This window comes from Gekko japonicus, unplaced genomic scaffold (genome assembly GCF_001447785.1).
Source record: "Gekko japonicus isolate JY-2015 unplaced genomic scaffold, Gekko_japonicus_V1.1 scaffold70, whole genome shotgun sequence".
In the NCBI taxonomy this organism is placed as follows: Eukaryota; Metazoa; Chordata; class Lepidosauria; order Squamata; family Gekkonidae; genus Gekko; species Gekko japonicus.
Genome location: NW_015167529.1, coordinates 479829 through 493349, shown reverse-complemented (window position 1 = coordinate 493349; position 13521 = coordinate 479829). Strand labels below are relative to the sequence as shown.

Sequence of the window (13521 nt, the reverse complement as noted above, 5' to 3'; positions counted from 1 at the left end):
GGCTCAGGCTGCAGCCACCCAGTTCTTGCTGCAGTGCATTGGCACAGGCCATGGGGCTGGCGTCAGGTTGCAGCGGGGGTGCGGCTGAGCTGGCCGAGGCAGGCCCCGAGTACAGCCGCCCAGTTCTCACTGCAGTATGGCAGTGCAGGCCACAGGGTCGGCGAGAGGTTCCGGTTCCAAGTCAAGACACCAGGTATGGTATTTTATATGATTTTTATTATGTGATGTGTTTCAAATTGCTTTGGACGGAATTTCTTTCTGAAGAAGTGGCATAAAGTGCAGTAAGTAAAACTTCTACAACTAAGTATACAATCTATCTTGACGGTCGCTGCATGATAAGTTATTGTCTCTTAACCAATTTGCTGTTGCATGAAACATGCTACATCTATATGTTACGTTACTGAGGCTGTGATCACACGCACCTTTAGATCCAACATAGGTGCGAATGCCTGATGGATCTAAAGGGCGTGATCAGACAGCAACATCTGGGAAGCGTCCCGCAGTCGTCGACAACCTGTGCTGCTCTGCCACAGAAGCAGAGTTAAAAGACACCAGGGAAAGTCTGGCTCTAATGGGTTCCAAGGGGCCATGGATAGACTTTCCCCTGTCTGATCGCGCAGGCATGCTCTGATGCCGTCTGGATGGTCTGATCATTCCATCCCAGCTCAGTGCCATTCCCCACCCCCCCTTCGCAGTATGTGCATCATCGCATAATCCATTGGGGGCCCTCAGTACAGAGGTGCGATTCCTCATTTATGTGCATGGGAAACAAATGGCCAAAAAAACCCCCGACTCACCTGCAGTTGCATCTGATCACACAGGGATGGGCTGAGCCCACAGCTACAAAGGGATGTGTGATCTTGCAACTGCGTGTCAAATTCCTCCGGAGGAAATCGCCTCGCTTCCCCTCCACTTCAACTGGCATGTGTGACCGCAGCCTGACTAAGCCAAACATAGAATCACAGAATCACCAAGTTGGAAGGGACCTCTAGGGTCATTTAGTCCAACTCCCTGCACAATAGTCCAGTAGCTATCTATTGTGGCCAATCAATAATTAAAAACAGTACTATTTCTTGCAGTCTTAGGCTGAGTTCAGACTGGCAGTTTGGCCTGGCAGCCAAACGTTTCAGAAGCATTTCAGTAGCGGATTAAAGGGGTGGGTTCACTCAAGCCGTCTTGTGCTGCTTCCCTCCCGAGTTTAAAAAGTACCAGGTGAAAGTGGTAGCAAACCGTGTGTAGAGCGGGTTGATTCCAGTTCCCTATGAACGCAAGCACTGCTAAGGCAGGAACAACCCGCAGTCGTTGATAATAGGCGCTGGCTGTTTCCGTGGCAGGCACCCATGCGCCCATGCACATAGGTGCGTGCAGCAGAGCGCAGAAACAGCCACTAACAGCCCACCAGGGGCGGGCCAACAGTGCAAACGCTCCCTTGCGCTTCCTCCACGGTATCCTCCCACTTCATTCGCTGCAGTGTGAACGGGAATACCGCGAACAAGCCATTCTGGGTCTTCTTTGCCACAACTCCCTAGCGCTTCAAATTGCCAGTCTGAACTCGGCCATAGTTGGGCAGCAAACCCAACTAAAACATTTCTATGCCACCTGTCCAGGGAATCTGCCTGAGCCCCTGCTGGGCTGCCAAAAGTGCCTGCTGGGATACATTCACCTTAACTGTGTGTATGAATTTACATATACACCCTTTTACTATGTATTGATCTACTAACTTCATGGAGTCCTCCTCCTCTCTCCTTTTGCACATTACAATATGGATCAACTTTAAATCCACTGCAACTCTTCAGTTTCATATGCTGCAGTTGGACCTGTACATTATAACCACTGAAGCAGAAAACATCAATTGTAACATACAACTACTGCATTTAATGAAACCCCAAAACCTTAAGAAACAAAGCTGATAGCAATTTGAGCTGCTATCCTATTACTAAAATCCAGGACACTTAAATTCCTTCTACATATGGGTCCAGCTGGAGTTTCACACTGTCTTGGGATGGAAAGAAATTGAAGAAAACAGATGACGTAAGAACTTCCACATGCAGTTAACAAATGTTTAACCGCATTTGCCTGCCATCGCTATGATGCAGTACATTAAAAGAGAAAAGAGAGTTATTCGAAAAACTCTGCTACTTAATCACACAACATTACCTTACCACTTCCTCTGAAAAACATTTGGGATTTATAAGGAAGTACCATCTAATTTGCAATATAAGAAGAGGCCTATAAAGCCTTCTACCATGATGTCAGATTAATTTGTTTACCACAAGGAGATTTTTAATTCATAAAAACAATGAAGGCTGGGATTCATTTTAGAATGGGGGGGGGGAAATCTGAAACTCTGCCCAATGTCTATTTTTAAAAGCTATTAATCTTTCACCATTTCCCCGCCTTTCATCTTAGTTTCCTGTTTCCAGCTTGATTTTCACCTGAAGGTTTCTTAACGTGGCTGGATCCATGTTTTGTATACCATTTGTTTTATAAATGATTTACTCTAAAATAAAACTTATAACAAACCTGGGCTTACAACAGGGCATATCGTTGTTGGCACTACCATAGCTTCACTGTCTAGCCCTTCATTATCACCTAACACTATGACCTCAGCCATAGTGTACCCCAAACTCCCAATCCCTATCTTTTCCATTTGATTGACATAAACTGGTTGGGAAGGGACCATGATACTTTAATGATCCGGGGAAGTCAGCACAGATTTGCCCCCAACAGGTCCTGCCAGACCAACCTCATTTCCTTCTTTGAACAAATGACAAGCTTACTGGATCGAGGGAATGCTGTTTATGTTGTTTACCTGGATTTCAGTAAGGTTTTTGACAGGGTTCTCCATGATGTTCTGATGGGTAAACGATTGTGGACTGGACTGTAGGATAGTTAGATGGATAGGGAACTGGTTGGAGAACTGCACTCAGAGAGTAGTTGTCAATGGCATTTCATCTGAATGGAGGGAGGTGTCCAGTGGGGTGCCACAGGGCTCGAGGCTTGGTTCTGGGCCCAGTACTTTTCAATATTTTTATAAATGATCTGGATGAGGGTGTGGAGGGGCTACTCATTAAATCTGGAGATGACACCAAATTGGGAGGAGCAACGAACACACCAGAAGATAGAGATAGAATTCAATGAGATCTGAACATGATAGAAAAGTGGGTGGATGTAAACAAGATGCAATTTAACAAGGATAAATGCTGAGTTCTACATTTGGGTAACAAAAATGAGGAACACGCATACTGGATGGGTGATACACTTCTGAATAGCAGTGTGCGTGAACAAGATCTTGGGGTAAGGGTGGACAGAATGTTAAATGAGCAGCTAGGTGATGTGTTGACAAAAAAGGCTAATATGATCTTGGGTTGTATCAACAGAGGCATAACATCGAAATCACAATAAGTGATAGTCCTGCTGTACCTGGAGTACTGTGTGCAGTTCTGGAGGCCTTACTTCAAAAAGGATGTGGACAGAGTGTTCTATCCTTAACAGCCTTGCTCAAGTGGAGACCAAGCCCTATGAGGAATGGCTGAGGGACTTGGGAATGTTTAGTCTGGAGAACAGGCGGTTGAGGGGGGACATGATTAATTTCTTTAAGTATCTGAAGGGCTGTCTCTTAGAGGAGGGCAGGGAGCTATTCCTGTTAGCAGCGGAGGACAGGACTCACAATAATGGGTTTAAATTAAGGGCGGGAAGGTACCAGCTGGATATTAGGAAAAACCCTTTTACAGTAAGAGTTGTGCAACAGTGGAATCAGCTGCCTAGGGAGGTTGTGAGCTACCCCTCACTGGGAGTCTTTAAGCAGCATCTGGACAAATACTTGTCAGGGATGCTCTAGGCTAGGGGTGTCAAACATGAGGTCTGTGGGCCGGATCAGGTCCCCGGAGGGCTTCTATCAGGCCAGTAGTGGAACTGGCTGTCATCTGCTTCTTCTTCCAGTTCTGCTGCTGCTGCATCATCGTAGGTTTGCAGCTTACAGATACACACCTGAACAGCATACTCAGGATTGCAACAGCACAGACATCTCGATGCAATAATTCAGAGCAAGAGGTGTCAGTTATCAGACACTGTTAAATAAACAAAATATTGCAAGAGTGCTAATGTTTTAAGCATGTTTTTATTTTAAGTTTTTAAAAAAACCTTTGTGTTTGTCTCCTTTATAAAGTTTATATCTCCGCTACCTGGCATTACATTTTACGACACACATGGCCCGGCCCAACAAGGTCTCATTTGTGTCAAATTTGACCCCCATAATAAATGAGTTTGACAACCCTGCTCTAGGCTGATCCTGCACTGAAGGGTTGGACTAGATGGCCTGTATGGCCCCTTCCAACTCTCTGATTCTATGATTCTATTCTGGACACTAAGAGTGATGGGGGAAAAGCAGAATGGAAAAGGTAGGGTATGTTCTCCTTGCCATTCTCATCCCAATAAGCGACTGCCCCAGACCTACCATGGCTGCTTTTGAGGACAGCAGGCTGAGACAGATGAGGGGAGGAGGATCCTTCCCTGCCTCCACTGGCAACTTGCAGCCAGCAGTGGTTGGACGTAGCTATGGCCAGGCACGATTTGGCATTTGGATTGGTAGGAAGAGGTGGGGCTTCACTTGGGTCAGCTCCTCTGCTACTTAGGGAGTCATAGCCCGGGAGGTGGGATTGGGGTTACCACATGTTCTTGTCATAGCTTGTCATAGGCTGTTTGGGCATCAAACCAGATCGAATCTGGGGAGGCTGAGCCTGAGTGCATTCCTCCTTTGGTCTGAGGACCCTTCTAAGGAGTCTTGGGGGTTGGGCCATCCAGTGATATGCCCAACATGGGGACTGTTGCTGGGCTCCTGCTCCCAAATAGCAAGGGGACCATGCAGTGGCTTGAGCCCAAGTAGGACCCCTGGACTTGCAAGCCAACATGGTTCCACTCAGTAGGTTGGCTGGGGTGATAGTCACTGCCATTGGTTGGCAGATGGGTTGCCTCATGCTGGATCAGGGCCCAATGCTGCGCCAAATGCTCCTGCAATTGTACTCAATAAAGCTGTGGCCTATTTTCCTCCAGCAGGGTGTCAGTTGTTTACTTTCACCTCGCACTCCTCCTTGCCCCTCGGTTTGCAACAGTTATCTCCTATAAGAGAGAATCTAAGAAGTAGATTTTAAGCCCTGCCATATATGGTCCAGTTCTGAATGCATTATTCCAAGAACCAGAGCAAAATACTCTTCACTGGATTGTGGCACTAGGAACAAGGAAGAATTAGCCAAAGCCTAAGACTTACCAATAAAGTGATATGTTAAGACTGGAATGTTGGGTCCTATATATGCTCAGGGGTTAAGCATGTTAAATTAAAGCTCCCACATTCCAATCCTATGTGGATTTAGACACACCTTACTTTGAAAAACGGGTCTAATATATGTTGAGTTTGGCTTCTGACCTAACTTGGTTTTATTATTACTTCATCATGTAGATAAGCTTAATATGGCCAAATTTGGTCCAGTCCCATAAATTCTAAATGCTATTTATCCCTTGAGCTTTTTTCTACAATGCAACTAGCTCAGAATAAATTCCGTATGTGCCATGTGTGGATATGCTGTCTTCGAGCCTCTTTCAATGCTCTATGGCAGGGTAAATTATTATTCCAATTTCCAAGGGAAGCCACTTCCTTCAAGGAATCTTCAAGTACACATTAGAGAGGGAGTGGATTATTTATAGGTAGATTTCATTTTCTGCTAATGACGAAGATGAGAGTTCACCGTGTTCCCCACATATCTTCACTATCCCTTCCTGTTTTCCTGTGAATTGAACCCTAATGAGTAGGAAATCCTTTTGTCTGTTTTTAAAGAGTATGTGTCTATATTCAGGGGCAAGGCAGCAAGACATATTCTTATCCTGTATTGTTTCAAAGAGATAGGATGGAATGTCTTGTTTTGAGTCCTTGCCACTTTCTAGTCTCCAGATTATCACTGGAATTATAAACCTTTATAGCTCTCAGTGCTCAGGAACAGTATTATCAGGGGATCTGGGCCAAGTCATAATGTTAGGCATTTAGGCAGCATTTATTCATGAAAATATTTATGAGTGGGGACCTGCAAGTATTTACAGGGGAGGATCTCATTTTCCCCTCATCCATTAATAGGGTTGCCAACCTCCAGGTGGGATTATAACAGATCTCCAGGTGACAGAGATCAGTACCCCTGCAGAAAAGGGCTACTTTGGATGGGAGACTCTATATCATTAAACCCCAATGAATCCCCCCCTCCCCAAATCCCGCCTTTCTCAGGCTTCACCCCAAAAATCTCCAGGTATTTCTGAACCCAGGGCTGGCAACTCTATCCCTTATTTCCTCTTTCTCTCCCCTGAAAACTTCCATAGCCTCGCCACTTTTCCTGCTTCCTTCTCTTCTTCCTGCCCACCAACTCACTTACCTTTATCAGGCCCCCTACCTTCAGTTGTCTCTCCTTCCTTCCCCTGGCAGCCTGTACCCAGGAAAACTATGGCCCAGCTGTGCAGGATCAGTTGATAGACCAGGCCCAGATGTGTAGTCTGGAATCCACAAGAATTTATGAGGTGCACCTCACTTTCCCCTGTACACCCTCCCCACACTATTTTCTCTTTCCTTCCTCCTGGCAACCCATTCTCATCATACCCTGCTTCCTTGTTTTCATCCTACCCACCCATCCGTCTTTTATCTGCCGCCCCCATCTTCAGCTATATTTAATTCAGTTATGTCCCACCTTTCTCCCCAACGTGGATCCAAAGCAGCTTACACCTTTCTCTTCTGCTATAATTTATCCTCACAAGAACCCAATGGGGTAGATTAGGCTAAGAATGTGTGACTGGCCCAAGGTCATCCAGTAAGCTTCCACTGCAGAGTGGATATTTGAACCTGGTTATCCCAGACCCTAATATGACACTATACATGACACTGGCTTTCATAGGTCAGTGCTGGGTGACTCACACAAAACAGATGGCATCAGGACACCCAGTGGTTCTGTCAGGCTTGGCCCCAATGAGGCCTCCTTCAAAGGCCAAAACAGCCCTGGAAAGGGCCCTACCCCCTCCTCATAACTTTTACTGGCAGAAACCAAGGCTTCACGTCTTGTAGTACTGGTGTGGTTGCCTAGCAATGGCTACAACAGCAACTGAGTTTCTTAAAGCTACAGGTACTACTTCTACTATTTTGGGTTTTTACCCCCCCTCGGTGTATCCCCCCTGAATTTTGGCAAACCTGAGGCATTTTTCAGGTTTACAGAAACTATGTTATATCTGTCCATGGCTCCAGTCTCTGGATTTAAGCATCCACAGATTTGGCCATATTGAGAATTACTATATATAGATATCCTGCCTTTCCCTTGCAGATCAAGGCAGTTTACTATTCCAAATTAAAACCATACACAATACAAGAAAATCCCAGTAACCCCTCCTCCCATACCTGAAGCTTGGACCCTATTAAAAGCCCTAGCACATAAAACAACCTCACATTACATTCTGAAGACTTCTAAAGATGGTGTCCCTTTCTATCTAGGCAGTCCACTGCAAAAGGTGGGAATCACTACTGAGAAGGGCCAAGCTCTAGTAGATGCCAAACTAGCAACCTTAAGGGGAACAACCAGCCAACATAATCACATGAGAAAATAACAGCCTTACTCAGGAGTGAGAAATGAGACTATGTAGTAGTTCTGAACAGGTATGGAGAGTAAGATAGCCTGCTCTGTGGGGAGGGCAGGGTATAAATCTGACAATAAATAAATAAATAAATGACAATAAATAAATAAGATTAAAAAAGGAAATGGGTTCTTATTCTGAGATTGGAAAGAATCAGTGCTTAGTGTAAAGGAACAAAAAACAGGGTACCTTTCAATACACCCAAATAATCTGAAGCAGGAGTAAGCATGAAAATATATCCTCAGTACTTTTTCTTCTGCTAATATCTTTCACTATTTGCCTCTTCTTTGTCCCTCTTTCTTTTGGAGCAGAAACAAAAGTTTCTTGGTAACATAAAATTATGTTAATTTACTTAATGAGACAGACTCCATTAGACATATATGCCGGGATCCACTGATGCACATATGGAAACATAACAGGACTTAGTGCAGTTCCGCTTGTACAAGATCTTCTGCAATACCCATCATTTTCATCCCTATATATCAAAGTGCCTAGAAATTGATTGCACAACATCTTGTGCAAGCAGAAACAAAGTGGGGATACAAAAAGTTTGATTTAGTGCAAATGGCTACTGCAGTCTTTTTCTTACATATCCCTTCACAAGAGCTCTAGCGCAAGCAGAAATTTTGCACTGGATCCGACCCATAATTTCTTGACAAGCAATTTCTTTGTAAGGCCTCACAATAATTAAATACTTCTACCCAAGAAATATTAATTGAAATACTCAAGGAGAAGAAAATATGAAAAATAGGGAACCAATTGCAGTCTGTTTACCTCCGTTTCAGCTTCCCAAATGCAAAATGAGAACTATGAAGTTATGAAGATTAACAAGATCAAGATTAAAAACACATTAAAATGGTATAATTACATACAGCCATTTGAGGAACAGATTTTGTTAGTCATGTAAATTTTCTAATGAGTTGCTTGTTGAAGGATAGCACTTGAATAAGATCCATGTGAACGGACATTAGAAAATATGATAGTTAAAAGAAAGACAGATGTCACAGAGTGTGATCCTAACCCACTCACCAAGAAATAAGTCCCATTAATGGCTACTGAGTTCACTTTGGAATAAACATGCTTTGGAGAAGAAACAGTGCACTTGGAAGTATGTTCCACTGAAACCAATGGTCCTACAGAGTAGGAATGGACTGAACAACAGACATATGAACCAAGCAGTGAAAAATCATACGTTATTTTTCAGACAAACTAATACTGGAATGCTATTCTTCTGCCAATATACAGCAGTCTCTCTATTCGTCACGATCACTGCAATAAACCACCTATGAAGGAAACAATTCCTTTGTACAAAGCATCTCACAAGCATACTTTACAGCAATGTTAGCTACTTTACAACTATGTAGCTGCAGTCCTTTAAAGACCATTTTATACATACAGATATTGCAAAATGAGCACATTTATTCTATTGCATCAGCATTATGCTTAAAAGTTGTACTGAACTGTCAAGCCATAAATCTAAATAAACAAAGCTGGACATGAATCAATGACAACTTACAGAGCGATAATTCTGCCATAAGAATGTCACTAATTGGATAGCAAGGAAATTGTGTGTACACATGCATACAGTGTGTTGCATCTTCATGAAAATGTATTCCCAAGTTAATTTTTCATGGGCTAATACTTGCCACATTTGTTAGGGTTTTCAGATACAATGTATTCAACAACTTTGTGATCAAAGTCCTAAAACTTTTTTGTTATTCTGTTACAACAGATCCCAATAATATGTAAATGAATATGTAGCCTAGTTATTTCACTAAAAGTACAAGCCAGTGAAGTTGGATATAGTTTGACTGTAATAAAATCTGGAAAGGATTTGACGGTTATGTTTGATTAGACAGTGTGTACAGCTCAAACATATGAATGGCTATATAAAACAAGCTTTTGTCATAGAGTGTCTGTGAATTTCTGCATTTCATTTTATGGAGAAATTACTGATCAAATCCATGGGCTGGATCCAAAGCTCATCTTCTGCCAGTGGAAGGCCATTTCTACCATTGTGTGTGTGTGTGGGTGGGTATTTTTACCAAACCCCCCAACTGCACACCCACGCATCATGATGTTCTTCAGGGTCCCCTGACCCAGCAGCAGTAATTTGGGGGTGCAGGGAGGCTACAGTGGGAGGGAGAAAATAAGAATCTTCAGTTCCATGAGTGAAGACCTTTGCAGTTCTTTGGATTTAACTCAGTGAATAATGTAGAACAGATGTAGATTATAAAAGCAGGTGGAAAAGCAGGGACAATCAAAGCAAACATAATATCGACTTCAACAAGAACCCATGGCATCACCATTAGGCTGAAGTCCTGTGCTCACTTACTGAATCACTGGGAATTACTTGTCAATAAACATACATGCAAATGAGCTTTTTAAAAAGGCTGAGGCAAATACACAGCTAAAAGTGAAACTGACTTGGAGAACAAAAATAAAATAAATACTTAAAGGAATTGTTTGTTTCAACCCCCCCCCAAGTCTCCCCCTTTAGTGAAAAATCCAGCTTTGCTTCATTCTCATTTTCTATGTACTATATGTCATCTTGCCATTATTATACTATTGTGTTTTGTCATGGGGATTCAGTGCCACTATAACATACTCTCTAGATGAAGAGTGAAGAGAGTCTTGGAATACTTTATTTCCCAGAGGAGTTAATGGAAACTAAAACCCAACCAGAAGCAGCTTCTTTTGTGTCTCTATCTTCCCCCACTCCTCCCTACCACTTTGGACTTGAGAGCAGCAGTGTGGAGACAATGAGCATTCTGTGCACAACGCCCACACGGATTGGCTGGTCTCTCCCCAGTACCCCATGATGTAATGTGGTAGGAATGTGCAGGGGCTTTGAGCTGGAAGTGTGCATCTGGGGGGGGGGGAACAGGTGGCATTTCTCATCCTTTCCCAGACCAAAAAGGATCAGAAAATTAACAATATGATGTTGGTTTATTTGCCAAGCTTCACTGCAGTGGTTTTTTTTAATTAACACTTCTGTCCAGAATGGAAGGAATCAAAAACAAACCAAACACCCCTGAAATCTGGCGCCATTCCCATATCAGTGCATCATGACGCTTGGAAAAATATGACAGCATCCAAGAGCAGACAGGAAATGTGCAAGTGAGGAGACAGTATCAAATGAAGATGCAGGGGACGGTAATGACTAGACTAAAGAGGTGCAGACGGGAGGACTACATGAGTCATAGTGTCAGAACTGGGGGGGGGGAGACACTGGGAAAACTGGATCCAGCGGAACTGTATCCCACTCTCTTTTTTAAAAAAGCATCATCCCTTTCTCACTTTTTTCCCCACAGAGTGAATGCTACTTTGGGGGACATTTTGATTTGACAATCCTTTCCATTACGGTTTTAACAACAAGGCTCACTTCAGAAACCCCTCTCTCTCCACTATACTATTGATGCGCAGGCTTGAGTTTTATGCATATTTTACTTTCCGTTCAAAGCCATCAAGTATTCTCCTAGGCCGGGGCCTGGGGAGCTCTGTAAGAAAGAGGAAAGGGCCGGCTGTGAAGAGAAGGCGAGGGTGTGCGCCAGTCAGTTCCCCACCAGCACACCATCCTGCCTGGCGCTAGTAAGCGTTAGACTGGAGCCACGTAGACTGGAAGCACCGCACACACTCCCCCTTGCTGCCGCCATCTCCCGACCTTGGGTGGGTCCCACAGGCAGAAATAGGAGCGAGGGTCTTAGGAGACGCCCCGGAGAAGGGAAGGGAGGAGGAGGGAAAACCCCAGACAGACTCCACAGCAGCTCTCTCATAGCGGCTTGAGGAAAGCACAACCGCGAGCGCAAAAACGCCTCGACCAGCTTTTCTCTCCTTTGTTTATTCGTCCGGCACCTTCTGCCTGTCCCGCAAGAGAGAGAGACGGCCTGATGGCCTCTGCAGCTGGGGAGCGATTAGTCCAGAGAGAAAGTGTCCCCCGCTCGCCCTGGGAAACAATCTCCCGCAGAAGGACAGAGGACATGCAGACGCCCCCCAGCCCCCCAAACCAAAGAGTGCGATCCTGTTTCAAAAACTTCCAAACGCGTCACGGACGAGGAACCGCTTCTCACAATCAAAGACAGCGGGCTCGGAAAAGGGGAGTCTGCCACAGAGGAATGTTTCTTAAGTCAGTGCGCCACCGCAGCGGCGAAGAGGAGAGCCATCTCTTCCCTTCTGTGCCTCCAGAACAAGGGGGTGGGAAAGATGGGGACTCTCGAGCGCTTTCATCATCACACACAAGAGTAAAAGGGGGGTGGGGTGGGGAAGAGCGCACGCAACAGAGCACGAGACGCTCTGCAAAATCCAATTTACCTTTGTTTGCCCCCCCCCCGTTTTAATTTTACGTCATCTGCTTAACGAAATTTATTACTGTTTGATGTTTAATGAGAAATCGACGCGAAGAATGCTTTCAAAAAAGGGAGAGGTTGGGAGCGTCTGGGTGCGTGATCCGCCTCACGTCTATCTAGGAAAGGAGGATACAGGGCTCACATTCCGAACTGGGAGGAAAGAATGGTGGTCTCTTCCCCAAGCAAATCAGGGCTTTGAAGCGAGTAGTCGCTCCTCCGTGTCCCATAAAAGCAACCAAGCAAAGCAGTTCAGTCCCATTCAAGTACTTCCATCTAAACCCATCGATTTCAATAGAAGCTGGAATAATTCTGCAGGGCAAATCACTGCACTCTAAGCAAGAGTGGGATAGGGGGGTACAGTTTATTTCCTTCCAACTTCTACAGCAAAAGCCCATCCTTTAATAAAAATCACAGCATTAAGTTGTAGACTTTTCTCCCTTTTTTTAAAATAAAGAAGCTCTTCTTATACGCCAAGCATGATGTTTCATTGAAATGGCACAATGAAAGTGAAGGTGCTGGAGAGAAGGAAAAGGCTTATTTCCTTCTGCCTCAAAAGAGGAGGCTATGAAGGCAGTTTCTACAACCAGAAAATATATGTGCTTGTGCTAAAGGGGGTGGGGGGAGAGGTGCTGGTGGGATGAAACTCTCCCAACCTGAGGAACGGAGCAAAGGGAAGAGGCAATTTCCATCCACCCCCCCCCGCACATACACCCCCTTTTTCGGCCATCTCTTACCCGGAGAAAGGGACAACTCCTCTTGCACCCCTCCCTCCTAACACGGCCCTATCTATCCTCCAGCACAAACAAAGGCCGAGCGGGTGGGCAGGCAACGGAGGCGACCGAGCGGGCCACCCCTCCCCAGGCTGAGCCCTACCTTGTTCTTGACCTCGGCGGAGAGCCCGTAAGAGGGGCCCTTGTTGAAGTGGGTCATGGCGGTGGCGACGCCGGGTGGGTGTCCGTGCCCGCTGTGTGTGTGTGTCAGTCAGTCCCGGTGCCAGAGGTGGGAAGGCTGGCTGGTGCTCCCTGCCTGCGCTCGACTGCTCGCTCCGTGCTGCCAGGGGGGAGTGAGCGAGGGCGGGCCGCACTCCAAGCGGGAGGGAGGGAGGGACATGGATCAGGCTGCGGGCCTGCCTGCCTGAGAGGGAAGCCGCCGTCGACGCCTCGCTCCCGGCCGCAGAAAGTTCTAGTCCCTCCCCTGGCCTAGGGCGGCCTTGTCGCTTCCCGCCTCGGTCAGAGTGCATTTTCCTCCTGGCCGCTAGAAGAGTCTTCTGAGGACCCCAGAGAGACATCCACACAACCGACTCCCAGGGGTGAGCTGAAGCACATGAATCACCTCAGTCGGGACAACCAAACTACCCCGGGGGTGAAGTGAGCGCCCCCCTGCCCCGACCTACTTGAGTGGCCGCCTGAGTCCAGACAGCCGAACCATCTCAGGCCTGTGCTCTCTCTTTCCTGTGTGGTTTCGTCATCTGGGCCCATACAGTTGGCCAAACAAGGATAAGGTAAACTCTCGTCCTATATAC

General features: G+C 45.6%; 1 protein-coding gene across 1 annotated transcript in view; it reads right to left on the bottom strand.

The window, feature by feature from the left end:
• CNN3 (calponin 3) overlaps positions 1 to 13130 on the bottom strand; it is a 35228-nt gene extending 22098 nt beyond the window's left edge. The window contains exon 1 of the mRNA XM_015413331.1: positions 12873 to 13130. Coding sequence (XP_015268817.1) covers positions 12873 to 12929 — 57 coding nt within the window. The 5' untranslated portion in view covers positions 12930 to 13130. The remainder of the gene's footprint in view (positions 1 to 12872) is intronic.
• Between the last annotated feature and the right edge of the window lie 391 nt (positions 13131 to 13521).